Source organism: Python bivittatus, unplaced genomic scaffold (assembly GCF_059951505.1).
Source record: "Python bivittatus isolate LINGU-HERP-01145 unplaced genomic scaffold, Pbiv_v1 ctg000080_np1212, whole genome shotgun sequence".
In the NCBI taxonomy this organism is placed as follows: domain Eukaryota; kingdom Metazoa; phylum Chordata; class Lepidosauria; order Squamata; family Pythonidae; genus Python; species Python bivittatus.
Genome location: NW_028277035.1, coordinates 59,373,136 through 59,400,351, shown reverse-complemented (window position 1 = coordinate 59,400,351; position 27,216 = coordinate 59,373,136). Strand labels below are relative to the sequence as shown.

General features: G+C 36.2%; 1 protein-coding gene across 4 annotated transcripts in view; it reads left to right on the top strand.

The window, feature by feature from the left end:
- ERC2 (ELKS/RAB6-interacting/CAST family member 2) overlaps nucleotides 1–12,944 on the top strand; it is a 443,048-nt gene extending 430,104 nt beyond the window's left edge. For all 4 annotated transcript variants that reach the window (XM_088134787.1, XM_088134788.1, XM_088134786.1 and 1 more), the window contains 2 exons: nucleotides 7,485–7,619; nucleotides 12,918–12,944. In XM_088134787.1, the coding sequence (XP_087990913.1) occupies nucleotides 7,485–7,619; nucleotides 12,918–12,944 (162 nt within the window). The remainder of the gene's footprint in view (nucleotides 1–7,484; nucleotides 7,620–12,917) is intronic.
- The last annotated feature ends 14,272 nt before the right edge of the window (nucleotides 12,945–27,216 follow it).

The window sequence follows — 27,216 nt, the reverse complement described above, 5'->3', positions numbered from 1 at the left end:
TGAAATCAGTGGAGTAAATTAATCATGACTGATCCAAGTCTAAGTTAAGATTCAGCATGCAGCCTTATCAGGATTTTTACATGGATGCCTAAGAACTATATTTATAAAAGATGTACAAAAAGACTTTCTTCTTTGTGTTATGCTTCACTACAGTCTTAACGTACTAACTATATGGAAAAAGTAGATTTCCAGGGTTATATATGTATAACCTCTGCCCAATTTACAGATTAAACTACAGTTGCCCTGTACAAACATACTTCTTTCTGCAGTTTTTATTAATACAAATACTTCTATTATTAATGCATATACTTCCTATACTTTATCACTAGTCCATTCAGTATTCTAGAAAGGAAATCCACACCCTTATTGATAATGAAAGCAGAACAAATTACAACTTGAACAACCAAAATGCCAAATGTTATGGCTATTTTTAGTGTGGCTAAGTTTCCTGTCAGTTCTGTTCCACTGGACACTGGATTTTCTTTGGAATCAGACTACCATTTCAGATTACTGGAAGGATAGAACTCTGCATTCCCTGTGTAGATCCTTGTCATGTAGACCCATGTCATCTGCCAGTCTAGCCCACATTTTGCCTTGCTTCATAAGGGAAAAAAACGCCCCCATTATGGCAATAGGTGTGTCTTTTTCCCAGCAAAATTGCCACATGAAGTGGGGTTTTCATTGATACAAGCAGCTAGAAATGAAAAGAAAATGAGAGAAAGAGAAGGGAAGAATTTAGGGTGTGTTTGTGTGGGAAGGGATAAGGGCTTGGATATGGGTAACTAGTTGGACTTGTTTCCTTATCTGTTTCAATATATATATATATATATATATATATATATATATATATATATATATATAAAAGAACAGAATGAAAGAATAAAATGCATGTATAAAAATGAAGAAAGAAATAATGTTGGGTGGGGATAATCTCAAGATCATTGGCATCTCTCCCTCCCTCCCTCCCTCTTAGAGAAGGAGCTTTGGCACTACTCACAACTAGCGTGCAGCTTTTGAAAAATCAGTGTGAGAAAAAGAGGTCCATAATGGGGGAAAAGCTTTAGCACCTCTGTTTTACAATATTGCATTTGTGCACTGTGTCAGTTGTTGCTACTTTGGGGCCAAGGATATGGCTTTGAAATAAGTTTGACTGCTACTTGCACATAATTAATTTTTCGCCATCGAATGGCACGTTGCTGAGTGTGGGCGTATATTTGGCTGTATGTGTTTCTCGTATATTTTCAGAGGACCCAAATCTGAGAAAGAACCTTATTAATATCACTTCATCAAAATGTTATTAGCATAAGAACATGACATTTGCTGGCAGAGGGAGAAAAACAGATTTTTTGTTGGCAAGTTACAGATATTGAATAATATCTTCTGTCACTACCAATGTGTCTTAACTGTTTTTCATATTTATATCACGCGTGCCAATATTTCAGTATTAATCTGATCTAGATAATAATTCAAAGGATATGATTATAAAAATTGAAAAATGATGCTTCAGTGCTCCAATTTTAATCTGTACATATATGTATATCTATTTTGCCAGGCAAGTCAACTCAAGCTTTTGATTTCTTTCCATTTTATTGTCTGAAGAAATTCAGAAGGATGTATGGCTATATCAGCTTTCCCATACAGAATGCAATCTTTTTAAAATTACACTAGCTTAAGCCTACTGAACTACACAAGCTTAAATGTGTGTAACTTGCTGCACCTTACAGGGCTAAAATACTGGTTGTGGCTATGTATGACCTCAAAATATTGATGTGGATTTTTTTGCAAGGATCGTTGTTTCATGCTTTTAAGCTTTATGGCTGAGATCCATAACAATGTTTAGGATACGTTTCTCACATGCAAGAGGATTTTGAGAAAAGTCATCTTTACAATAAAACTGTAGTGATATTTGTGAGGAATTCTATTCCCACTCACCAAGTCCCAAATACTGGGGCTGAATAATGGTTGAAACAACTAGTGCCCCTTTTTACCTGTACTTAGCAAAGTTGAGTAGCCAATCTAGCAAACAATATATTTGAGTGACTGACAAAATCATGAGATTACTAAATGTGAAACTGACACGCTCACAGCAGTCAGTTAGGAAAAGCCAAAGGAGAATCTGAAATAAACTGTTTCCCATGTTTCTTATGGATCAATTTTTCATTAGCATTCTGTAACCCTCAGTATCTTGGCTGAATCTGATAAAATATTCAAGATTTCTTGAACACATAGAAAGTAAGTAAGGTTTACTCATGTTCTTGGGGTGTATAAGGTCAGTTATTCAGTGTGATTTGATAGAAAGAGAAAAGTTATCCCAGTGTTAATATTGTGCAGTCGCGTGTACTTTTGAATGTGAAGATGCTCTGCTTTTGGCCTGTACTCTCACTCTAATTATGAACCTCCTAGGTGATATTCACTAGGAGATTGGGGATGGCACTTTCCTTGTTCTTTTAAGTAAGCTTGAAAATGGCCCATAAATAGATATTCCAGTACCCCATGCACTTGTCTTCCACAGATATGAATTATATTTCAGACAAATCAAATAGTGAAGGGCTAGACTATCATGAGTCTTTAAAAAGTTATCAAAAACTTTTGATTTTATGGAGATATAGACAGTTTTGCTTCTTGTCACAGTATGTACAGTTATATATTGTAATTGTTTATGTTTATCAATTTACAAAATGCAAAGTGAGCGAACAGAAGAGAAATCTAAATCAAATCAATATTTGGTGTGACTATCCTTTGGCTTCAAACCAGCATCAATTCTTACACTTGCACACTTTGTACACTTGCTCAAAGTCAGGGATCTTGTAGGATTAGAGTCAGGTGTATGATTAACCAATTATGCCAAGCAGGTGCTAATGATCATCAATTTCATATGTAGGTTGAAACAGAGTCATTAACTGAAAGAGAAACAGCTGTGTAGGAGGCTTAAAACTGGGTGAAGAACAGCCAAACTCTGCTACTAAGGTGAGGTTGTGGAAGACAGTTTCATGTCACAGGTCATACCCCATGGCAGGACTGAGCACAAGGGAGTTCTACTGCATCAGCAAGGTCTCTCCCAGGCAAAAATGTCAAAGCAGACTGGGGTTTCAAGATGTGCTGTTCAAGCTCTTTTGAAGAAGCACAAAGAAATGGGCACTGTTGAGGACCGTAGATGCAGTGGTTGGCCAAGGAAACTTAATGCAGCAGATGAAAGACACATCATGCTTACTTCCCTTCGACATCGAAAGATGTCCAGCAGTGCCATCACCACAGAACTGGTGGAAACCAGTGGGACTCAGCTATGCCCATCTACTGTCCGGAGAAGTCTGGCCAGAAGTGGTCTTCATGGAAGAATTGTGGCCAAAAAGTCATACCTCTGACGTGGAAACAAGGCTAAGCAACTCAGCTATGCACAAAAAGATAGGAAGTGGGGTGCAGAAAAATGGCAGCAGGTGCTCTGGACTGATGAGTCAAAATTTGAAATATTTGGCTGTAGCAGGAGGCAGTTTGTGTGCTGAAGGGCTGGAGAGCGGTACAGTAATGAGTGTCTGTAGGCAACAGTGAAGCATGGTGGAGGTTCCTTGCAAGTTTGGAGCTGCATTTCTGCAAATGGAGTTGGAGATTTGGTCAGGATGAATGGTGTCCTCAATGCTGAGAAATACAGGCAGATACTTATCCATCATGCCATACCATCAGGGAGGTGTGTGATTGGCTCCAAATTTATTCTGCAGCAGGACAACGACCCCAAACATACAGCCAATGTCATTAAGAACTCTCTTCAGCGTAAAGAAGAACAAGGAGTCCTGGAAGTGATGGTTTGGCCCCCACAGAGTCCTGATCTCAACATCATTGAGTCTGTCTGGGATTACATGAAGAGACAGAACGATTTGAGGCAGCCTACATCCACAGGAGATCTGTGGTTAGTTCTTGAAGATGTTTAGAACAACCTACCTGCCGAGTTCCTTCAAAAACTATGTGCAAGTGTACGTAGAAGAATTGGTGCTGTTTTGAAGGCAAAGGGTGGTCACACCAAATTTTGATTTGGATTTCTCTTCTGTTTGCTCACTTTGCATTTTGAAAATTGATAAACATAACCAATTACAATATATAATTTTGAAAGCATTCATACTTAACAGCATGTTTTCACACCTGCCTAAAACTTTTGCACAGTACTATATATAATTTCATTGATATTATTATGTAATACCCCCCTCCCCCCATAAGCTTCTTTATCACTCTTAACTCCACTCCTTGTGACCTTCAAATTTGGGTGGATTGATCTTTTGACTAGGATATATTATTTGGAATTAGTATCTTAAAACATATTTTTTTAAAATAAATGCTGTGTGAATATGTTCTTAAGCTAAAATTCTGCAAGTTCTTAAGCAAAGTTATTTCACATATATCAGATATTTAAACAACATCAGCATAATCATCAAAGACTTTTGATTTCAAACCTTTCTCTACTGGGACCTGAACACATGACCTCTGAAGATGGCCTTCAGACCCAAGCTTACATTGCAATATGATTTTCATTGTTTGGTTGCTATTAGTCTTAACAGGATAGTTGTAGAATGTATTATCCAGGGACCTGTTTCATGGTGTGATAGTCCTAAAAGATCAGATTGCTTACTATAATTTGGTTCCATTACGTGAAATATCAGATGAAGTATACCCAGGAGAATATGTTGCCAAAAAGGAACTAAAGTTATTCAAAAGCATATTTTTTCATAGTATAACTGCCTACGTATCTGATGCCCTATCCATGTTCCCCCTCCTACATGTACATAGTTCCCACAGCAAGTTTTTGTAAGCATTTGGTCAGAGATGATTCCTAAAGGATTTCCACAACAGGGAAATAATGTGTCACATTTGTGTCTTTTCATTCTGTGCAATATTGTTGTCACTTCCTGATTGTGCAAATGAAACTGAAGCATAGAATCAAAACATGAAGATACATTTAGAATTAAAACTGTGATTATACTAAAAGCAACTGAAATTATGCTTTAAAAGCTAAAGTCATCATGCCTTGCAGAAAAAAATGTTACTGAATCATCATCTGCATCAATGAAATTACTGAATATTAGTTACAAAACTAATTTAAGAAGTTAAACTAAGCTTGATTTAACCATATTTTCTAAAATATACAAGCTAAGGGTTACCAAAGTATATGTCCATAGGTATCTACCAACTCAAGACTGGTAGAATGCTGAATTTTATTCTGTCCCATGCTAACTGGAAACAGATTTCATCAACAATGAACTTCAACATATTTTAAAGAAATTCATGAAATTGCATGAAATGGTGGCAGAATGAAATCAGTAGGTGGCACTCTTCCCTCCAGATCAATATTCAACACATTGCCATGAGACCCAGTACAGTTGGAAATATATGTTTTTCCCCCCAGATAAACTAAGCTTTTAAACATATGGGGTTAATAAAAGTCCCATTGCTTTTTTTTTTTTTTGCAAGTGTAGAGCCCTTGGGGTCCTGGACAAACTCCAGTCTAGTTAATTAATTTCTTCCTGAAATAAAACTATACCTGGCATTACAAAGCCTTCTGAATCTTAAAAAGAATTAGCCAGGGCTGCGATGTTCCACAGTATTTAGTTTAAATGATTGATTAAAAAAATAATTACAATTATCCCATATTTTCTAGATGCTTTTTATTCTCCCCATCTCACCCCCTAAAATACAACATTTGATTGTGTCATATGTGGAAGCTTGAAACCACTGAAGATTATTAAAGTTTATATTTAAAAGTAGAAGAAATGTCCAAGTTAAGTGTCATGAATATAATGTTTTATTTCCTATGAGAATGCCTAAGAGAAGCCAAAACGTAACCTTAAACTTTGCATTTTCCTGTTATTCTAGCCAATGTGTAAGTCAGCAAAACAATATTCTTTTCTTCAGAAAATTCTGACATAATTTGGTATTAATCAAAAGATAGAGTGCAGTTATAATGAGCAAAGGCTTCAGAAGGCTGATCAAACCATGAAACATTATTTTAATTTTTATTCATTTAATTAATACATTTATATAGCCACCCTACTCAGCATACAGCTCTTTGTATTAGCTGTAGTTTTGTGTTTGCTTTGCCAGTGGTTTGGATTCACCAGGAATAAATATTAAAAGTGTTTTATTTATATTTCAGTGCTATATTAAGAAGATGGCATCATTCATTCCCAGTTCTTATTCCATGACAAGTCTAATCCCCAACACCTCATTACAGGAAACATTTTCAGGATTGCATATATCTTCTTGTTTAACTTGTGCATTTTTATAGGATACAGTTGAAAGGTAGGAAATTTAAGGCTGTTCATTGATAACAAAATAAACAAATAAAATATTTTAAAAATTCAAAGGAGAAATAGAGTAAGGGTTAGAGTTGCTTTTTCCTAGAAAGCTGATTGCTAAAAACCTTTCCCTTCTCCCCTGTATAGGTTTTTGTTTTGCTTTGTTTTGTTAGAAATAGATGGTTTGTTTGAGAAAGCCAGTCCTTGAAATCTACTAGATGCTGTGTAGATTGAAAAGGGATTTTCTCACTATACGATTGGTAGCTGTGTTTCAGACTCTATAAAAACTTACAACTGCAAATCAGTAAAAATCCCCCCCCCCCCACATAAGTGCACAGCTTTAGGATGTCAGCCATCAATTCATATTAAAAGAGGGACTATGTTTAATAAATATTTTATATTTTTATCTTACCCCCACACACATGCGGCATGTTCTAGATTGTGGGCCAGGAGGACTCATCAGCTATTTAGGTGATAAGTGGGGAGCTAGAAAGTTCTGATTCCTATATGGCTATCTACGGGATGCATTTGCTGTAAGTCATTACACTATATTTATACAATGGTGAATCTGAAATGTAAAATGCAATACTTTCAATAAAATAGGCGTGCTCTATGGCTAACCTATGTGCATAGCTTAGAATACATAGTTTTTAGAAGTGTGGCTTCTTGTAAATAAACATTCAATGTATAAAGCACATCTATCTTAATTTATGTTTTATGATCCAGTAAGAAAATTGATGATAGGATGTGGGGCTTGTAGAAAAGTCTGCCTCTTCAGCCACCCTGAAGAGGTAAGTCTAAGGTATTCCTGCTGATCCCATGAGGTGACTATATAGGGCTGGTTCTCATTCAGTTCCCAGTCTTGAGGGCTGCTCTAGATGTGTTGTAGAACTTGCATACTGTTAGTTGTCATGGAAACAAAAGTTTGTTTTTCAGCTCAAAAGAGCCTGCTGGGCATGGTCAACTAATAAACTCTTGAGATTAACAGGTAATCATGATACAGGTAATTCTGAAAATTGTTTGTTGGTAGGTCCATACAAGCTATTAAATAAAAAATTTCACTACCTGCTTCCACCTCAGTTAATCCTTGATCATCAGTGACCACATAGTACTTTGGTAGTAGGGAGAAATATTGGTGTCATAAAAGAGATGTTGTCTAATGTTCTCTCTGCATTCTATCATTTAGTGGTTTCTTATTCCCTTCAGACACAGAATAGAATGAAACTGATGGCAGACAACTATGATGATGACCATCATCACTACCACCACCATCACCACCATCACCACCACAGGTCTCCTGGAAGGACACAGCACTCCAATCATAGACCCTCTCCAGAACAGGTTAGTCACAACTCTTCTTGCTTTAACTTCATACTTTGCCCTCTTACCAGGGTAATTTTCAAGATAAAATAAATGTTCAAAGAGAAAATAAACAATATAAGTTATCTGTTCTTTGAACTGAAAAGAACAACTTTGTTATTTATTTCAATCACTCAGAGAATCCAAATGTTTTCCTTCCGCTTTCCTCCTTGGACTTTTCCTTCATTTTGTTATGGTTTTCTTTCCTCCTTTTGTTTTCGTACCATCTTTGAAGGATCTCAATTTAACTATTAAAAAATATTTTTGAACAATTGCTTTTTAATGGAGAGGAGGGGTTTGGTTGTTTAAATAGCTGATCTACTCAAATATAATCTATTATGATTTTGTTTTATGAACTCAGCTAGTTAAAAAAAAAATTAACTGAGTTGGATGTGATCATCAGTATTAACAAAAGGTTGATCTCTTTAAGTTGCTCTATGTCCTTTAATATTAAATTAACAAAACAATGTTATTTGTTTCTTATATTAGAAAACAAACTTCAAATATCATATATTTCCTAGGATAGTTTTTTACACTATCCATAAAAAACATTTGGCTTTCTCACACATAGATAATGGAAAAATAGTGAGAGGCTGAGTTTAAGAGAAGAATCCAAATGCTTTTCCACAGATATATTTCTCAGAAAGGTAGGAAAAAAAGGAGATGAAAGGACTTAGCATATCCATGTCATCTGGTGGGGGAGAGAGAAGGATTTAAAAACTTGCTTTATTTGTTAGATGTATACCTTCACTTTCCCCCAAGCACCTAAGGCAGTGTACAGAACACTCCCTTCTCCAACTGTATCCCAACAATAACCTTGTGGGATAAACTGAGTGGAGAAAGAGTGGCTTTAAGGGTGGCTGAAGGTTTTCTTAAACCTGGGTCTCCCAGATCCTAGTCCAGCACCTTAACCACTACACCATGTTAGCTCCTTATTTTAGTCCCAGTGCTCAAAAGAAGAAAGAACTGAGTACTGAACAAAGAAAGGTGATAGATGTTGAAAGACAGAGATTCTATGCTCTGAACACAGTTTTCAAAGAGATCCTGGAAAGAATTTTATTCTCATTCATATTTTGTATTGGTCAATGTTGATATCTAACTTCTGAACAAACAGTCCAAGGTTCTTTTAACAGAAATGCAAGCTGAGCTTATCAGTCCATTATTCTGGGGGAAAGCTTGGATTGGAAAATGTGTTTAATGCACATGTTGATGGCAACTGGTCTAACTCACACTTCCCAAACAAAATTGTGAATTGGAATAAAGTTATTCCATGATTCTTCTTTGAATTTTGTCCAGTCAGGCTTGAGCAATTTGGTTCATTAGGAAGAGTTACATATGGAGAGTGCATGAACATTGCATATATCTTAAAAAATGAGTACAAAAATGTATGTTTAAAAATGTAGATATCATACGAAAATTGCTAGCTAAAGTGTATATTAGAAGAAACATATGTTTACGAGGAGAAAAGCATAACAGCTGTATAAGTTGTTCTTCAGATTTCTTCAGTCCAATGCACACAAAAATAAGACAAAATAATTTTGTTTGGGGGAAAATGAATGCTGTTGAAATAGAGATCTAATGAGATGGGGAAACGACAAGTGGATCAGTGTTTAGGAATATAAACAGAGAGAGAGCACTGATTAATAGGAGAGTTAGATTTATTTCTAAAAAGAAAAGGGAGAGGTTAATTGTGTATTTCAGGGCTTTTTATTAGCTAGTTAAAAACTGGATGAATTTTATTAGAGGTTATTAGGTAATGTTTCAGGAGGTTGTATACAGAACGGGTAAGATGTGAATTTTCTAGACTAAATTACAGTCTCTTATAAGGACATATTTCCAGAATGTCTTGATTTGACCAATGTAATATTTGCAAATCTCTGGGCATTTTTATTTAACTAAAAACTGGCTACACTAACAGTTGGCTATCAAGCTGATGGCAAAAGAGTAGCTTTAAGTAAACAGTAGAAGTGATACTGAAATAGTAAGAACGTTGTGGAGACAAAGAGCAGAATAACAAGTGACAGAGGGTCTAGTATATATACAGCAGTATCTGATTAATGAAGGAAGTAAACACAGATTAATTATGCCATTGGAAAATTATACAGTCAGCCAGAAAGTCTGACCACTAGCAAATGGATTCAAGCAAACTGCAAATTAACCATTGCCATGCCTAAGTTTAAGTATCTATCCTTCTGTATAGCTACTGTCAACTACTTGTGCCATAGTTTTATTATACTAGTCTTTTCCCATTTATAACCCTATGTCACACAAAATCCCTTGGACTGATTTGATCCCCAACTCTGGTGTAAAATCACAAAATATCCCAGGGGATTCATAAATCTCATATGGTCAGGTAGAGTCAGTAGAATGCAGTGGTTAAGTTGCTGGACCAGGACTGGGGAGACCCAAGTTCAGATATGGGTGACTTTGGGCAGTCACTGTCTCTCAACACAACCTACTTCACAAAGTTGATTTTGGGGAAAGAAAATGAAGCAGGATGTCCATGTAAGTTGGCTTGAGCTTCTGGAGAAAAGATGGGATATAAACCAAATGAATGAGAGGTTTTTTACCTTGTTCTGTTTGACCTTACTTGTTTCTTGTAAATTGAAGATTAACACCTTCTGAATTTTTGTTTTTAAGGGTCCTATATATGTTAGAAAACTGGAGTCTTTTCAGGTCACTGCGAGTAAGAAATGAAATCCCTTATGTGGCAATCAGTGTGTTAAAAAAAGTAAAATTGTCTGCAACTTGTAGAAAGCTTTCACAGGCTTGGGGCCAGTAGTGACATGTCTGACAGCTCAAACCATCAGTTATAGGCAGCAGACAAGAAGACAAGAATAGGATGCCTTATACCAGCTCCCTCATGCCACGCTTTTTGGGAGAAAACCAAACAGTATTTCATAAGATGAGTACATTATTATCACTAGATTTACTTTAAGTTGAGATGTTAATTCTTTTCGCTTGAGGACATGAAAGGCATCTATTACAAGTCTTGTCAGGCAAGGTTTTCTACTGAAGGGGGAGAAGCAGAACACTTAAACTTATGAAAATTGGGTTTTAAAGCATTTTTAATTGATCCTAGGTCCTAGCAGCTATTCCAGAACTATTTCATTTGAAAAAGATTCTAGGATGTGGGCAAATTCTCTATCCTATTTGTGAGCAGAGACATTGAGGAGATGGGCATTTTACTGAAGTTTTCCAAGGGACAAAAAATTCTTCAAGTGTTTTTTAGAAATGGGAACTATCATTAACCACAGCTCACCTTCTGTCTTTTCTAACGTAGCATCTATATTTATTTGTTTTCTATGCTGTCCTGCTCAGTGAGGGAGCTGCCTCTAAATGAACTTGGCTGATCTCATAAAGTGAAGCAGGGCTGGACTTGGTTATTACTTGGATGGGAAAACATCAAGACATCTCAGTGCTATAGGCTAGGAAGTAAAAACATATCCTGGAAGCAGGCAATTTCCTGTGTCAAAAAACCAGCATGACGTTGACCTAATCTAGAGGAAGTCTATCTTTTTTCCTACTGAAGAATGGTTCAAGACCAGCTTTTTGCATTCTCCTAGTCTGCATGGTGCATTCTTATTTACCAGTGCCTTCCACTAATTGTTTTCTGAAGGATTACCTGAAATGGAATCTGATTCTAAAAGGGAAAGAATATAAGGAATAGGTGAACCAGAACAGAGCATTTCACCATTTCCATAGAGAAAACATACTCAGCCTGCTTTCAGTGAGAAGAGACAATGTGATGTAGCATGGCAAATGTCCTAAAAAGAGAGTATTCAACAGCTTTGGAAGACTTGGTCCTATCCTGGGAAATTATTCAACATCTGACTGCACTTGTAATCCAAGCAGGAGAACTAGAATAGAACAATTACCATCTGCCTGAGAAAAATTCAGTAGAACCCATGATCATTAATATTCAACACAGTAATTCCTTTATCTAAATGTGTTCAACAGATTTATCCTGACAAAGCAGGCATTTTCAAGCCATAACTAACTTTCTTCCCTCTTCCCTTTTCTTTTTAAATCAAGTAGTCTCTCAGCTGGAACATTCTTTGTTCTCAAAACCACACTAATTTAATTCTGCCCACTAATACTATTCTGGCAGTTTCTATTTTATGTTACACACATGAAAATAAAATCCTTACAAAAGAAAGAAAAACCAAGGTAGTTGTAAATGTGCAAGTAAATTTACAATTTAAATCAAGCAAAAAGTCAAGATCTCATTCATATTAGCATCGTTAGTGAATAGTCTTTATTTTAAATAAAGAAATAAATTTTGAATAAATTCTAAATGGCTAAGAAGAATTCTTGAACAATATGCAATGAGGCCCATGAATTTGTACATGGAGCATCTTGAGTGAAGTGAAACATGTTCAGAAAAAGCCCCTATCAGAAAAAGCCCCTTTAGAGTCAAATTTTCTGTAACGGTAGTCCCTGTTCTTTCAGGTGGAAGGCTGCACCATCACCATCACTGCTGCCTCTCTCAATCCCACACTTGCCCCTCCCATATTTAGACAGGGGAAGCATTTGGAATGGGAGGGGTGTGTGTGAGGGATGAGAGATACAGCTGGGACAGAAAGCCATTTGGACCAGGGAGGCAAGACTGGGGGCAGGCAGGCTTGTGCAGAAGGGATGTTGACACCATAGAATGGGTCTGACCCCTGGCCTTTTCACAGTTGCCATCTGACATTTCACTTGCCTATAGCAACTGGCTTTTCCACAGGACACTATATGGAAGGCAGGCTGATTGACAATTGTACCACATCAAGTGTACATCAGAAAAGTATACTTGCCTCAATAAATTGTCGCTTTTGCTCATCACTATGTATATTTGTGTACTATACAGAACTAAAATGATTCATTAAAATAATTACTGATGTACTTATTTAAATAGTAATATTTTAAGTAAAATCCTTTATGGCCTCCTCAGAAATAAGGCCCATGGAAAACCATAATACTGGTAGCTATGCAGGGTCGCAATTTTATTTTCTGTCTGAAAGAATTATGAACTTATTTTCTTGCTATTACCTATTCAGCTTCATAAAATACTTTGGATGCAAAATTGCAACTCTGTTCAAGAGATGTTTCATTACATTTTTGGATTTGTGGCTTTTGAAATGACAATAGTTGTTGCTTACATTTCATTACATTTTCTTTGATAACCTGAACTTTAATCAGCAAAGATCGATAGATCTGCAACTGCACTGAGGTAATTAATTTTTTTTTTATTCCAATGCAAATACTTCAATCTACCTCCTACTGTCTGGCTCGCAGGATGATGAGGAAGGCATATGGGCATAACCGGTTCCTATAAACCAAAGTTCCAGTTTTGTTTTGAAGGGTGAGATATTACTTTATTCTCTATTTGGATGCAATGCTTTATTATTTTAATTTCAAACTGCAGTAATGAGTATATCCTGTGACTAAGAAGCAAGCTGAGATTGTGAATTCCACTGAGCAATTTTCTATTGCCTAAGGAAAGGATCAGGATGGCAATCTTTCCCACTAGTGATGTCTCCTGTGCAGTTCTAGAGAGCTGAGAAATGTTATGGTGATGTTCAGTTACATGGAAGCACCTACCTGACCTTGACTGATCTGAAAGCTAGGCAGGATTGGACATGGTTAATACTTGGATAGGAGGCCACCAGAAAGTTCTGGGGCTAAAAGAAGGCAGTTGTGAACTACTTCCATACTGTTGGCAAGAAAACTACATGGACATCTCTATATAGTCACCAAGAGTCAGCCTCAACTCAAGGAATGTTCTGAGAATTGGCCTACAAGGCTAGGATAGGAAAGGGGAAATAGGGAAAAAATTGCTATTCTTTCCCTTTTGTCAAGCAGAAAACTTCCACTTAGGTTTTTGTGTGTGATGGTACATTCAGGATACATTTCAGTATTTTGATTTTATCTGGCATAAGAAAATGTTAGTAGTTCTAAAAAAATGGATGGATGGGTATCATTAAACAAAAGAATCAAAATTCATCATGTTATATTGCCATGTTCTTCCAAATAAATTTTAAGAATTGTTTGCTTGTAATATTTTCCAGTTATTTTTCCTTCCATTTAATTGTACCAGGATTTGAGGATTCATTAATTGCACCAAAGTCTGCATCTTTACTTACTTATCTTTGTGCTAATGGCAAATAAGTAATATATGAAGTAAAGTAGTGATGATAATGATGATGAAGTTGCACCAATGTCTGTTGCAGGAAATGGTCTCAAGCGCATAAGATAGACTGATAAATTGGAAAGAATCTACTTTTATTATATGTGCAATACACATTTGCTAATTTGTGCAATCTATTAGGTTTCTGTCTAATTTATAAGTTCTATAATAGGGCTCACTGCTCCAGCCTTTAAGAATGGAGTCATATGTACACCAATGCACAATTGTTTATAAATCTGAAATGGATTCCTTGTGAGTATGCAGGAAATTTTTTTAAAAAGTTGATACAGGAAGCAAAATTCTTTCTATTATTGCAGTCATAGTCGAGCAGAAAGCCTAGTGCAAGGATTTCAGTTTTTGTTTTCTGATTCTGTGCAAACTTTCAGCTAATTCAGTTTCTGTTTCTATAACTTATATGTCAGTTTGTTAAGTGGTATCACTAATATGCCTCACAGGAGTTCCATTCAAGATCATGGTAATGCTGCTTAATTAGATGTATTTGCATTTAATATACTGATCTGATTTGTTCAGATACAATTTTGCAGCAATGGTGATGGTGGGGAGTTTGGCAAAGCATTACTTTGGGTGGCCAAACCAAGAATTGTAGTCTCTGCCCTTCATCATACCACCTTGTCTGTCATCAGCTGTTGTCTTAGAAAGGGCCCCAAGGCCAGCTGAAACCAGGAGTTCAAATATACAGACTTTTGAAACTTCATGTTAATGGGCTAGCTGGGAAGAGGGGGTTCTTTTATTCCTGGATTTCCATTAAATTGCAATGAATTATATAATTTGCATCATTTGCATAATGATGTCATGCAAATGATGTACGATTAATGTAAATTTACCTGCCTCATCTGGGCTACTTGTATGCAATGGATTTGTCTGTTATTTCAGGGAGACAGAAATTCAGTCTGTTGTATCTGAAGTCTATAAACGGAGGTCTGTTGAATCAAGGTTTCACTATATCTAAATAGGGTTTAAACTGCACTGTTTCTCAGATAAAATACATGCTGATCTATGACCTGATCTATGTAAAATGTCCCAAGGAAACAAGATGGAACATATGTATAATTTGAAGGAAAACATGAAATGTAAAAATCCTGTGAATATTTGTGCATAAAAACCTGACACAGAACTTTGACGGAGACAGAAAGGAAATTAATTTCTGGAACAGCCACAAGAATCAATCAATAAAAATGATTTTTGCCTAGTTATCAGGGTACTATGAGATTTGCATCAGCATACCCACTTCATATGTTACTAATTGTAGTTATTTTCCACATCCACTGCCAAGCAATGCATTTCAAAAGAGTCTTACTTTGTTCATGTGGCTGTCTACTAAAGTTTCACAATTCGTTTTTATATCACACTGATGATAATGATAAAACTCTTCTTTCTTAATGATTACATCATATTATTAAGACTTTCTTTTCCATGCTGCAGTTTTCAACTGTTGTGTGTGTTTACATATATTTATTATTTTATAGCCCATCTGCTGAGTACTCAGGGCAGCTAACCAATTTAAAAAGCAAAATACAATATAGAAAGTAAAAAAAAAAAAGCATAAATTAAAATTAATACTAAAAGTGACCCTAAAGAAATTTAATAATTAGGAATCTAATAAAAATATTAGTCTCTACAGATTTTCTAAACATTAAGAGAGTGAGGGTCAGTTGCAACTCCTAAGGGATGACATTGCAATAGATTGGGAGGGCATTCCAATAAATGGGGTGCAACACAGGAAAAGCCTCTCTCCTATGCACCTGAAAGATATATCTCAGATAGCAGGGGTATCCTATTTTCAATAGGATTCTTACCTTTGGTGCCTGCTACAAATTGTGATGATGAGAAAATCATGAAACATGTATTGAACTATCACAGCACAAACCCATCTTTCGTACATTCCATCTTGTGCCCTGACTTTTGTTACTTGCATCCTAGTAGCAAGTAACTGTTGGGTCCTGGTTTTATGCAAATATTGAACATCAAGGGGAAGGGGACAAATGGGTCATTAGGTCATCATAGGCCATTAGCCTTGTTACCGTATAACATTCCCACCTTCTAATACCACATTATAGGCTTGGCTCAACATAAAGAACTGAAACCATTGCAAAGGAGTATTCCCAAGGCATAATTCCACTAGGAGGTCCAGAAGGAAGCCATGCTTGATGGTACCGAAAGCTGTTGAGTGGTCCCAAGAACCCATAGGGCCACACTTTCCCATACAGTTTCCAGCACAGATTATCCAGCAAGTCAAACAAAGCTGTTTGAGGACCACATTTCAGTGAAAGACTGACTGAAATGAGTCATCTGTCTGGGCTGATTCCCTATTCCACAGGTTAGACAGACCATCTGGACCCATCAGGTATATTAGACAATGCATCAACCACATTTTGGGACTTCGACATTTATTACTAAAGAATGAATTAATTAGTATATGTCCTCAAAGTTATTTTGATTAATATGGGACATAGTCCCCGGTATCTGTTGTTGATTATATGATATGACAGGATATAAACATATTTTAGTGGCTATTGTTCAGATTTTATGTGAAATCAAATTTTTAAGATTTGGTTTGAAATGTAATATAGGCTTTAAGTTTTTATTTGCCTTATTCTAGGATATTTTTTGATTTCCTGGTCAAGCCTTGATCCTTTTTGATTCTCTGGTAGTTTCCCATCCAAGTACTAACTAGCACCGACCGAGCTTATTTTTAGATCCACTGGAAGTAAAAGTATTAAACTTCAGTGAGGCTGACATAGGTAGAATAATTTTAATCACGTATTTAAGATCAGTGGATTTTTTTCTCATTTTAATATATAATGACTTAAGATAGAAAATAGAGTATTAACAAAGTATATTTTTTAATATAATGCTAAAGGCAAAGCAAATGGTGGCTCCCACAGAAATAACCGTTCAGAATTGACAACACAATTGTTGTTACTCTTCATTTTTATCCCTATTATGGTGCTCTTTTTGTTGTTTTAATTAGATTTGTTTTGCATCAAATGTTTTGATTTATACAATGCCCAGGAAGCTGTGACTGTTGAATAGTCTAGATGATAGACAGACAGATAGACAGACACTCAAAGAAATTCAGTAAGACTATTTAGTTTTAAACATAATACTTTAAAACTATTTTTGGTATATGTAAGATTTTCTATAGAACAATGATTGACTGGAGACTGATGCATAATGCTAAGAGGAAATGTCACTGAATCTGAATCTTATTTTATGAAAGTGAAAGCTGGCATTGTAGAGCGATCACTGCACATGATGTACACCCCTGTTCAAATATTTCCACAGGCTATTGTATAAGAATCTACAACAGTATCTTTTTGATCAGAAATGTACACCAAAGGTAGTCAAGAATCTAACATTCAAGTCTTTCCCAAAGCTATTTGTCTGTAACGTTCAGTTTTGTTTCTGAATTAGCATGGGATTTTTCGGCATATACTATTCATATAACTAAACTTTGCTTACTTTTTCAGAACTGCCCTCACAGAACCCTCAAACTAATTTTTAACTTTGTCCACAGTCAAGAACCAAATTGAGTTTTTACACAAACCCATTGCTGAGGGGGAAGAAGGGAAAGATGATAGACAGACAGATGGACAGATAGACAGACAGACACTAATGGCCTGGCATTCATCTGTCAAAGTTCAAAGAGCAGGGCACTGTTTCTTTGAAGGAAATTTCTAATAGTGGATTTTGGTGGAAACGTAGGTGTGTGTTCACAAAGCGTGTGTGTGTTCCTTTCTGGATCTTATCCTATACTGAGCATTAAATTGAACAGATGGTTTCAGCTTCTAAAATGTAAAATCTCTCAGAGGAGTCATGAATATATTGGACATGATCTTCCACAGACTTCTCCAATCCAATGAACAGAACAAAACTCTGAGAAATGAATGTGTCTTGTGTATAATTAAATTCAGTTCATATTATCTGAATGACAGAACTTTTTTATATGACTGCAGGGACATATTTACATTAAAAAGAGTAATGGGAAAGAAAAAAAAAACAATAGATTTTCACTATTCCCCTACCCACTCACATTATTGCATTAAATAATGGAACATTTACTTCTAAAATACAGTAATTTAACCTGGATGATAATGTACCTCAAATAACTTTTTGTCTCCTTTTGAACATTTTATACTTCTTTTCCAACCACAGATTGTGGTTATACAATGTTATACATTAATAGTTACCCATTTAGGTTTGCTGAAACATTTGATTCTGAGTATAGAAAGCTGAATATTGTTATAATGTATTGCGTAAATATTAATTGATTATTATTTAGGACAATATCTGAATCCAGCCAATTATGATTCAATAATCCAACCATTGTTTAATAAGTCATGGACTAACATAAAGTGTAGATTCTATCATTTTCATTTTCATTCAGTCCAGAAAGGAATATAAAGCAAAAGGAAAAAAAAGCTGAAACAGAATTGTTGAACTATTGTTATAAAAATGGAATTTCCTTATAAAGTAACACCTTCCTGATTCTCAGCTCTTTGTTTGTTGCTACATCACAAAACTCCATTATGTCTTTCCTTGTCCAAACTTTCAATAAATTTTGAAATCATGCAGATAATGGTTTGTTCTTGTCATTACCTATGACTGTTCAGTCTGGCCTAGATTCTGACCTCTGAAGTATCTTTTAAAAAGACAAAAGGTTCATCTTGATTGATACAAGAAGAATCTAGATGAATGCTCCAGATGATGACATATTGCCCAAATGGCATCTTTTCCAAGTTTGAATGCAATAAGAGTTAGATGAGACAAAAACACTCTCAAACCAGCTTCTCTATTCCCATCCATTATTTCTAGTTAGCTACTTCATAGTTCTGTCTGCTGATGTTCATTATACAGATTGGGCCACTTCATACTGCTTGGACACATTATAAATGGAACAAAAGTATTATCCTAAATTTTTATATAACAAAGAATCATATATGCCCACATATAAAGGCTGCTGTGGGTGCATGTATACAAAAGTATGCTCTTTGAGGAAGAACCTTTTAACTGAGACACTAGGTAAATCACCCAGACACTGAAAGTGTATCTCCAAGTCCTAGACACTAGTTATAGTTCTGCCCAAGAAATTGAATTATCAATAATATATATGCTGCTGATTTCACACTAGGTAAAATTCAAGAGACATGTCTCCAGCTGCCCTTGTTATCCAGTGCTATATGATAAGGACACCAAGCCTTAGACTTCTGCAAATTAGATCAGGTCTCAGACACTTCCAGTTGTTCAGTACTACTCACTTAATGTAGAGGGAATGGCCTTGAAGGACAGGAGGAAAAGCTGTTACCAAGGCAACAGTCATATAGAAGGGGACTGAGCCCAGATCAAGAATGTAATGTGAGTAAATGTCTCAGACAAGCCCTCTCCTTAGTTCACATGAAGTTAAAAGGAAGGAGGGTGGAAGCACATTCAGACCTGAAAGTTTCTGTTACTAAAGCTTTACAATAAAAGTACTACTGACCTACATGGCATTGGTTTCCTGTCTGGTCTCCCTTGAAGGGCTGACATTTCTTAAGTCCTTGTACAAGATTCTAGATGCCAATGTACATTTCTGTAAGTGGCTTTGCAGATATTAACAACAATTAAACTTCAATGCAAACTTTAGTGGATATCCTGGAAATAGCTGTGAAAGTGGGGCCAACTTTGCAAGCTTGTTTGATCAGTAATGCCAAACCACTGGTTAATCTGACATGAACAAACTCTAGGCTCTCCTAGTGCTGTTTCTCCCTCTCTGCTTTACTTGTTCTCTACTTTCTTCTGCCAGCTACCTTTTGTTCGTTCATCCAAACTACTAAAACAATGGCATGAGCAAACCATCAACTGCCTGGCTCAGATGACACAGCAAACAGTAATTGGGTTTACATAGACCACTAAACTTACTCAGGTTTGCTGAGTAAATCGCAATGGCTAGGCTCACACAACACGCTAGGTCAAAATTGAGCAAATACATTTACTAGTCTATACTAGGGCTGTGCAAATCTTTTGAAAGAGATGTGAGACTGTGTACAAATGGTTAAAGCAACTGTGTTTTTCCAGGTTTGCACAGCTGTTTCTGGAAGCTGCTGCTAGCTCTGCATGCTAAAGTAACTTCTGACACTGTAACATCAGCCTGGAAAAAGACACGGCTGCTTTAACAATGGAAAAAGAGGTGCTTTGAATGTATTCCCACTCTTTCGAGGGATTCTCATAGCCTTACTATAGATCAACCAGAACCAAATTGGTGTGTTTAAAAAAACCTATATTTTAAATTGAGCATAGTTCTCTCAGATTTTAGGGTAAAGGGAAATTCTAGTTAGTTTAAATCCAGATGTGTTTTGGATTGAAAGGGAAATTTTCCCTACTTAGCCATGTGATTCTTCATAATGGTTATAGACAATCATTGTTTTCTATGGGATAAATTGAAAAGGTGCACCTGGAGGGATTTGGGGATTAGAGCTAAACTTGTTTTCTAACCTGGATACTTGAGTTATTAAGAATCAAACTTTCTTATATCTGCTTTGCATTCTGCCATTCCTTTAACATAACCAAGATTTTGTTGGGCTCCAGCTTTGTGATTTTTTCCCCCAGTAATTAGAACCCACTAGTAACCTATAACATCTACTACCTTCTAGTCATTGTTGTGCTGGTATAAGACTTGTCCTTGTTAATGTTACATCAGCTTAATAATGACTGGATTGCTTTGAAAGGTGCAGGCATCCTGCCTCCAATTGAATTTAGAAAATAAATCCTGTGAAAATAAATATGCTTTCCATAAAGATGCTGCATTCAATAGTCTTAAATTGCATCTGTTAACTTTGGCTGATGTTGACTGCAATCATATCTTAATCATCCTCTGCTAAATGCCTCCTTGATAACTGCAGTATGCAGTGCAGGGGGGTTTCTTTAAGAACGCTCTGCAAAGTCCAGATCACCCACAGTATTAAGAAGAATTGAGGCAATTTGGTTATACTTTACCAGTGCTTTGGTAACAACATTACAGTTGCTGCAATTTTGTTTAGAGAGTATTTAACTGTTGCTAATAGGGGTGGAGAATTATAGGCATAGCTTGGACTGCCAACTCACCATTCACACATGTAACATTTCAGGAGATTTTTAATCCCTTCCAGACTAACCAGTCATGGCATAAGCTTGTTTCTGTACATCTCTGTAATTTCATATTGTTTTGGCCCTTTGCAATATAGAGAGAGAACTCCTGTGAAGTGCTCTGAATATAATATAGAGGGCAAAGCTGATGTTATGACTAATTCTTGGAGCATGCCTGTTCGTGAAAATTGTAAAATAGGTTGCAGATATTCTTACTGTTTTCCTTCTCTTATAAAAACTGCCTCCTTCTAACTTTTTGAAGGTTAAAGGAACAAATTCACAGGCTTAAATTCTAAGCTCAGCTATATATACTCTTTTGCTCATGTTATTTTATTTCCTTATTTTGATATTCAGCTAAGGGAAATAGCAGCATGGAGGCATCTCCAGCTATGTTGTGAATCTCAGGACGTGTTGGGATTAACTGTTGCCTTTGGTGTTTTTCGTTTTGTTTTGTTTTTCATTCACCTTGAACTCTGATGTGATTGCATGTCTGAGAACAATGTTCTTTACAAACCCCCGTCATGAAAATCTTTGTGATTACAAAGGGTGTTTCCCATTTACCATATGTTGTTTGCTGCTGGCGCATACGCTGCACAAATGCTGTTTCAGAGGTGACTGGTTTTGCTTTTGCAGCAGAGTACAATGTTTAAAGCTGCATGTAGACTATACATTTGAAGGAGCTGTTTGGATAAGGAGGATACATTTTATAATGCTTCTACCAGTTTGGCCTCTTAAATTATATGCTGTGGATATTTGGTTTGGAATGGTGTTTTGAGATGTAATCCATTTCAGTTTGTATTCAGACTGGATAAGAGGCTTCCCACCTCTTCAGATTATAATGCATATACAGTAAATGACCTTTTTCACAACTCTGGAAAAGATATTAAAACAGGTGATATTTTTACTAAATTCTCCAGGAGAATTTTATGCTGTCAGTTGGAGACAAAGGCAAAGAAAGGTCACTGAATTTGCTTCTTATCTGATACTAGTAGCTTTTCCTTTCCTTTCCTTTCCTTTCCTTTCCTTTCCTTTCCTTTCCTTTCCTTTCCTTTCCTTTCCTTTCCTTTCCTTTCCTTTCCTTTCCTTTCCTTTCTTCCAGTAACAAAACTAGGGCTTCTGGTCCCTATTTCTATCTCAAATATCTGGGAAGAGCACAAAGGTACTAATTATCATTCTAGAATATCCTGGTTCAGGTTATTCTAGAGGAGAATAAGGGGGAAAAAACCTAGTTTGTGATTGCCAAGAACTTGTTTTCAAAAAAATCTGAATTGCTGACTACCAAATCACAATATCCTATGACTTTAGATCCTGCTTGTAGCCAGGCATAATATGGGGAGGCAATGGAGTGTCTTCATTCATTCATTCATTCATTCATTCATTCATTCATTCATTCATTCATTCATTCAGATTTGTTATAGCCACCTAACTCTAACAGACTCTGTCATCAAGCTTTCAGTGTGGGCTGGCTGTCCAAGAGGGTCATGCTGGATCTGCATGCTGGGAACCAGCCAGTCAAAATCCCTTTGAAGATGGATTTTATTTACTTATTACGTGTGTATGTATGTTAAGTACAGTATGTATTTGATTTAGGCACTCCCCAACTCAAGATTGACTCTGGGCAGCTCCCAATATTATATAAAAACAAAATAACAAATATACAATTGAAATAGAATTAAACAAGATGGTGAATCCAGTCAACAATGCTAAACATATATCATACATCCAGCAAGGGGCGTCAGCCACCGTAGCCCAGAGCCTGGGAGAACAGCCAAGTCTTTAAGGGCCCTCTGAAATGCCATCAGAGTGGGAGTCACACAGATCTCAGGAGGAACCTCATCCCAGTGGGCAAGCGTGGCTACAGAGAAGGAATGAGTATGGATCATGAGATGGCACTGCTTAATCAAAGAACCTGGAGTGTGCCAACCCTGTCAGATCAAACCAGCCAGGCAGACATACAGGAGATAGGCAGTCCCTCAAGTAACCAAGCCTTATACCACTTAGGGCTTTATGGGTAATAACCAGCCCCTTGAATTTCACCCAGAAGCAAACTGGCAATCAGTGTAGCTCATGAAGCAGGGGTGTCACACGGGCACACCAAGGCATGCCTATTGCTGCTTGTGCTGCTGCATTCTGGACCAGTTGAAACTTCCAAATGGTTTTCAAGAGTAATCTGTTTCTTTACAGTCTCAGCTTATCTTTCTCTTCTTCTTTCTATTTTAGTCTCTTGCTACTTGCCACTAGCCTCTGATTCACAGGGGTTGGATAGAATTCCTATACCCAGAGTTTCAGCTTTTTAGTAGCAGTATAGATCGCATCTCATCATTCTCCAGGTATTCTCCGCATTCTGACCAGGGGTGGCAGGAACATCAGCCAAGCAGGGGACTGACCAGTAGAAGAGTCCATCTCCGGAGTTTTGTCAAATCTTTTGTTAACTGATTTCAGTAAACTGATTTCAGTTGAAGTTGCAATCACATTTTTCCCAATTGGAGTTGGCATGGAATTATTTCTCTTGCCACCTCTTGAATTATTGAAAATGTCACCCTTTCCCAAATGTCAAAATGCCCCCAACATCTGCCAATTGCAATCTAGAAAATAAAACCATAATCCATTTATTGATTTTCTATTTTATTGATATGAGATTTTATATTATATCAATGAGTTTTCTAACCTGCTTTTTAAAATTATTTTTATTAGACTTTTATGTATATTTATATGTGTGTGTGTGTTTGTGTGTGTGTGTGTGTGTGTAATTATATTTGTTCATCCTAACAAGTCTCTCTGTTGAGGCAACATCTCAACTATCCAGTAATTTTACAACATGTTTTGTAAAAGCTAAAATTGTAGATCTGGATTTTGGAAACCCTGAGTGCCATTATATCAATACAACATTTTTTAAAATACAAGAGATAATAAGAACAAACGATAATGCATTTCAATGATGGAGAAGTACTACATAATGATTCAGAATTGATAAATAGCATGTTTCTGCTATTGTGAACTGTATACATTTGATCCTCTAATATAATGTGAGAATTAAAAAGTATTCATCTCCTATTCCTTTTTGTATTCTAAATGTTTTGAAATGGAATACCTAGGATTAGTCACTAAAATCTAATATTTTTAATGTGGAACATGATTAGAATTAAATTTAAAGGATTTAAAGAAAATTTGGCCCTACAGGTAACTCTATTAGTTTTAGTTTTTTAGTTTCAGTAATAATAATGCAGTAAGTTTGTAATATTACCTGTCAAGAGCTAAAACCATCTAGTTTCCAGATAGAAAAATGAGGAGATGCATTGGAGCTTATTTTATTCCTAAGTGAAAGGAAAGAAAAGCTCCACCTTTATCAGTTCTACCAGGTACCAGAAATAAGAGAGATGAACTTGGAAAGGATGTCTATTGGAAGTAGACATCCCATCTACAAGTCTTGTATCACAAACTAATACAGAAAATGAAATCTTGTCTCTGAGCCTGTAAAATGTGAAATGTGCTAGAATACCAACCTTGGGAAATGAGGCTAACCTGGGACAGAGACTATTTGCAATCACAGCTACAGGAAAGCCACCTGTGCAATTTCTGGAATTAGAGCAAGTTATTAGTTTGATGCTATCAGTGAGATGCTTGCAGGGAGGGTGCTGCCTTTGATGATAAACTACAAAGGTGTGCAAAGGTTTTAGGCATGTGTTGTTTTTTGCTAGCTCTGTGTTCTTGATTAATCTGCTGTTAGTTATGGTTCCCAAAGAAATCTTGTAGTTAAGCGCATCCATGTTTACACAGGAGACTCTGTCGGACCCTCTTTTTAAGCACAGTTCTCTTACTGCAGTAGGAGGGACTCCTGAAGTTCAGTTGGGGAATGCCTCTTTCTTCAGGGTAAGGGTTTTGATTTTGAAAGGTGTGTATCAGCATATTGGCTAACCAGGCAATAGGTAGCCCACGCTCTTAAAATGATGTGTGGAATATGATCCTTTGCTTACTTATTGGAGAGTCAGGCACACTGAGTTCAATAAAACTTACTTCTAAGGAAACCATGGGAGGCTGCAGTCCCAGTTATATTAGACGTGTGTCTCTAAAGTAGTGTTTCTCAACCTTAGCAACTTTAAGATGAGTGGATTTCAACTCATTCTGGCTGGGGAATTCTGGGAATCGAAGTCCACTCATCTTAAAGTTGCCAAGGTTGAGAAACACTGCTCTAAAGCCTTAAAAGTGTTTTTCCCTTAAATGAAATTGGAGGTATTGTTTTATATGTAATAACCAAGAATATGACAGAACAAAGCTAATTGCTTTAGCCAATAATTTGTATTATTTAAAATAAATAGTGTTTTCATATTTGAAATTCTTGTTTAGTGCATGCTTTGGAAAAATGTGACTAAATTAGAATGAAAATTTGAAGCATACAAACAAATGGATAAGAGCAGGGGACTCTAAGTCAGAACTGTTTAATTGAGTTTTCTCATAAAGCATATGAAGCCTGTTCTGTTAGATGGAAGAGTTAGATGGAAGGGTGTTGTTTCATTACCTGGAGCCCAAAGACATTTTAGAGCAGGGTTCCTCAATCTTGGCAACTTTAAGTATTATTCAATTTTATATTGATAATTTACTGTGGTAGATACTGCAACCTGAAAGCATTTATTGTTATTTTAATTATCAATGGGCTTTGTTTTATAAGTGCCTCTCTAGTACACAAAACCTACTTTTCATGGTTTCATTCAGTTGCTATGATCTTTTGGCATCCACTCTGAAAGTACATTTTAATTACCTGAAAATTGCAAAATGTGTTCAATCTAGATTGTACTGAAATTCTGATTGTAAAGATTTTCAGGGCAAAATGCATCTATCAATTCCCCAACTAGGATCTCTGACAGATCTGAGAATGCCAACATTTCTTTCCCCATTTTAAACCTATGGAAGACTTGGAAATACCTGGATAAGATTTCAGTCACAAAAAACAGAGATAGCCATCATGGCCCTAAGAAAAATCCCAAGATCTCTTAAATGGTTATTCAATTTGACTGAATTTGACCTTCATTATAGAGTTTTTCAGAGCTCTTTGTTCTGTTAATTTTTCTGATAAAACAATTTCCTACACTTGTAAATACCATTAATTTAAGATATGCTTTAATAATGAGAAATTCTGACTTTAACATTAAGAACTGAAACATTCTTTTTATGTTGCCACAATTTATATGCATTAGGAAACAGAGACAGTAAGCCACCCATAGGATTCATTATGAAAGATTGATTTTCCCAACTTTTTTTCAAGAACATTTGACAAAAAGCACTGCTTAAGTGAACATTACCATCAAATACGGCTGTGATTGTTGATTTTATGTTTCTCTTCCAAAAGTACAGTATGTAAGTTTTTCTGCTACAATTTTTAAAAAAGGATGCCAGAAAAGGCTGAAATGAATTCCATTTAAATCTTACTCCACAACAATATTGTTTTGGTGGCATTCCTCGCCATAACTGCATTTAAACACTACGTTACTTTGAATTTTCTTCCTCCAATTGGAATCTCATTTTCTTACCACTTTCTTATTTGAAATCTGAAATGATGCCTCTGGATTTTAGAAATGAAATGCAACATTTGAGCGATTCATAGGATAGCAGAGGACGCTATGACATCTTCTCTTAATACTGAATGGTAAGGATAGTCCTGGACTTTTTCAGTTCTAAGAATCCAACTTGGATTTGACTCATTTGATTTGATTCATTAGATAATGGAAACCGGGCTTAGCTCAACTGCATGTTCAGATCTTTGAAACCATGAAGAAAATCCTTAGAGGGCAAAGCCCAACAAAATAACTTGAAGATTATTCCTTCTCACATATCTGAATGTTTTGTTTTGCAAGGACTTACTAAAGTTTTCTGAATTGCTTTACTTCTGCCACTGTAGGGGCTGATGCTGCCAAACAAGAACAGCTGGGAAATTCACAACTGTGTGTATCTTGTGTAGGTTCTTAAACAAAACATCTTAGGTTCCTTGTGGGATTGTCCAGTTGGGGTTGATATTTAGCCTGTAGGCGAATGTTTATCATTATCTAAAAGCAATTTCAGCTGCTGGAGGTCTTTGGTAGGTATCATCTAGAATAGTCCTCTGTGATATAAGTCTGAACTTGTTTTACATATAAACAATGCTTAGTCTATTTCTCCTTTTCCAATGTATTTTATGCTTAGTTTTCCATCTGTAACCACAGAAGGGATAGGAACTTGCAGAAGAAAGTCGTAATTGAGCAGTGTTGCTTGGCAAAATATGAAGTAATCTTTAGAATGGATTTTAGCTATTTA